Raw genomic sequence first — 1,230 nt, forward strand, 5'->3', positions numbered from 1 at the left:
CTGTCCCCTTTGGATGTTCCTGTCCCCCTTGGAGGTTCCTCTCTCCCCTTTGGGGGTTCCTGTGCCCAGTTTGGAGGTTCCTGTGTCCCTTTTGGGGCTTCCTCTGACCCCTTTGGGGGTTCCTGTGTCCCTTTTGGGGGTTCCTCTGTCCCTTTTGGAGGTTCCTGTGCCCAGTTTGGAGGTTCCGGTGTCCCCTTTGAAGGTTCCTCTGTCCCCTTTGGAGGTTCCTGTGTCCCTTTTGGGGGTTCCTCTGTCCCCTTTGGAGGTTCCTGTGTCCCTTTTGGGGGTTCCTGGGTCCCTTTTGGGGGTTCCTGTGTCCCCTTTGGAGGTTCCTGTGTCCCGTTTGGAGGTTCCTGTGCCCACTTTGGGGGTTCCTGTGTCCCCTATGGAGGTTCCTGGGTCCTTTTTGGAGGTTCCTCTGTCCCCTTTGGGGGTTCCTGTGCCCAGTTTGGAGGTTCCTCTGTCCCCTTTGGAGGTTCCTCTGTCCCCTTTTGGGGGTTCCTGTGTCCCTTTTGGGGGTTCCTGTCCCCCTTGGAGGTTCCTCTGTCCCCTTTTGATGTTCCTCTGTCCCCTTTTGATGTTCCTCTGTCCCCTTTTGATGTTCCTCTGTCCCCTTTGGATGTTCCTGTCCCCGTTGGAGGCTCCTCTCTCCACTTTGGAGGTTCCTGTGTCCCTTTTGGGTGTTCTGGGTCCCCTTTGGATGTTACTGTGCCCATTTTGGAGGTTTCAGTTGGGAGGTGCCACTTTTGAGGTTCCTGTGTCCCTTTTGGAGGTTCCTCTGTCCCATTTTGAGGTTCCTGTGCCCAGTTTGGAGGTTCCTGTGTCCCTTTTTGGGGTTCCTCTGTCCCTTTTGGAGGTTCCTCTGTCCCTTTTGGGGGTTCCTCTCTCCCCTTTGGAGGTTCCTGTGTCCACTTTGGGGGTTCCTCTGTCCCCTTTGGAGGTTCCTGTGTCCCCTCTGGAGTTTCCTCTGTCCCTTTTGGAGGTTCCTGTGCCCACTTTGGGGGTTCCTGGGTCCCCTTTCGAGGTTCTTTGGTTCTGTTTGGATGTTTCTGTGTCCCCTCTGGGAGTTCCTGTGCCCAGTTTGGAGGTTCCTGTGTCCCTTTTGGGGGTTCCTGTGTCCCCTTTGGAGATTCCTGTGCCCCTTTGGAGGTTCCTCTGTCCCCTTTGGAGGTTCCTCTGTCCCATTTTGGAGGTTCCTGTGTCCCTTTTGGGGGTTCCTCTCTCCACTTT

General features: G+C 55.7%; 1 protein-coding gene across 1 annotated transcript in view; it reads right to left on the bottom strand.

Annotated features, from left to right (window-relative positions):
- The window catches only part of LOC130588320 (salivary glue protein Sgs-4-like), a gene marked incomplete at both ends in the record, with an annotated part of 2,408 nt that extends 2,244 nt beyond the window's left edge, over window positions 1-164 (bottom strand). The window contains one exon of the mRNA XM_057389256.1: window positions 66-164. Coding sequence (XP_057245239.1) covers window positions 66-164 — 99 coding nt within the window. The remainder of the gene's footprint in view (window positions 1-65) is intronic.
- Window positions 165-1,230: the final 1,066 nt, after the last annotated feature.

The sequence above is a fragment of the Malurus melanocephalus genome, unplaced genomic scaffold, assembly GCF_030028575.1.
Source record: "Malurus melanocephalus ecotype Western Australia unplaced genomic scaffold, MMel_1.1 scaffold_4395, whole genome shotgun sequence".
Classification (NCBI taxonomy): Eukaryota; Metazoa; Chordata; class Aves; order Passeriformes; family Maluridae; genus Malurus; species Malurus melanocephalus.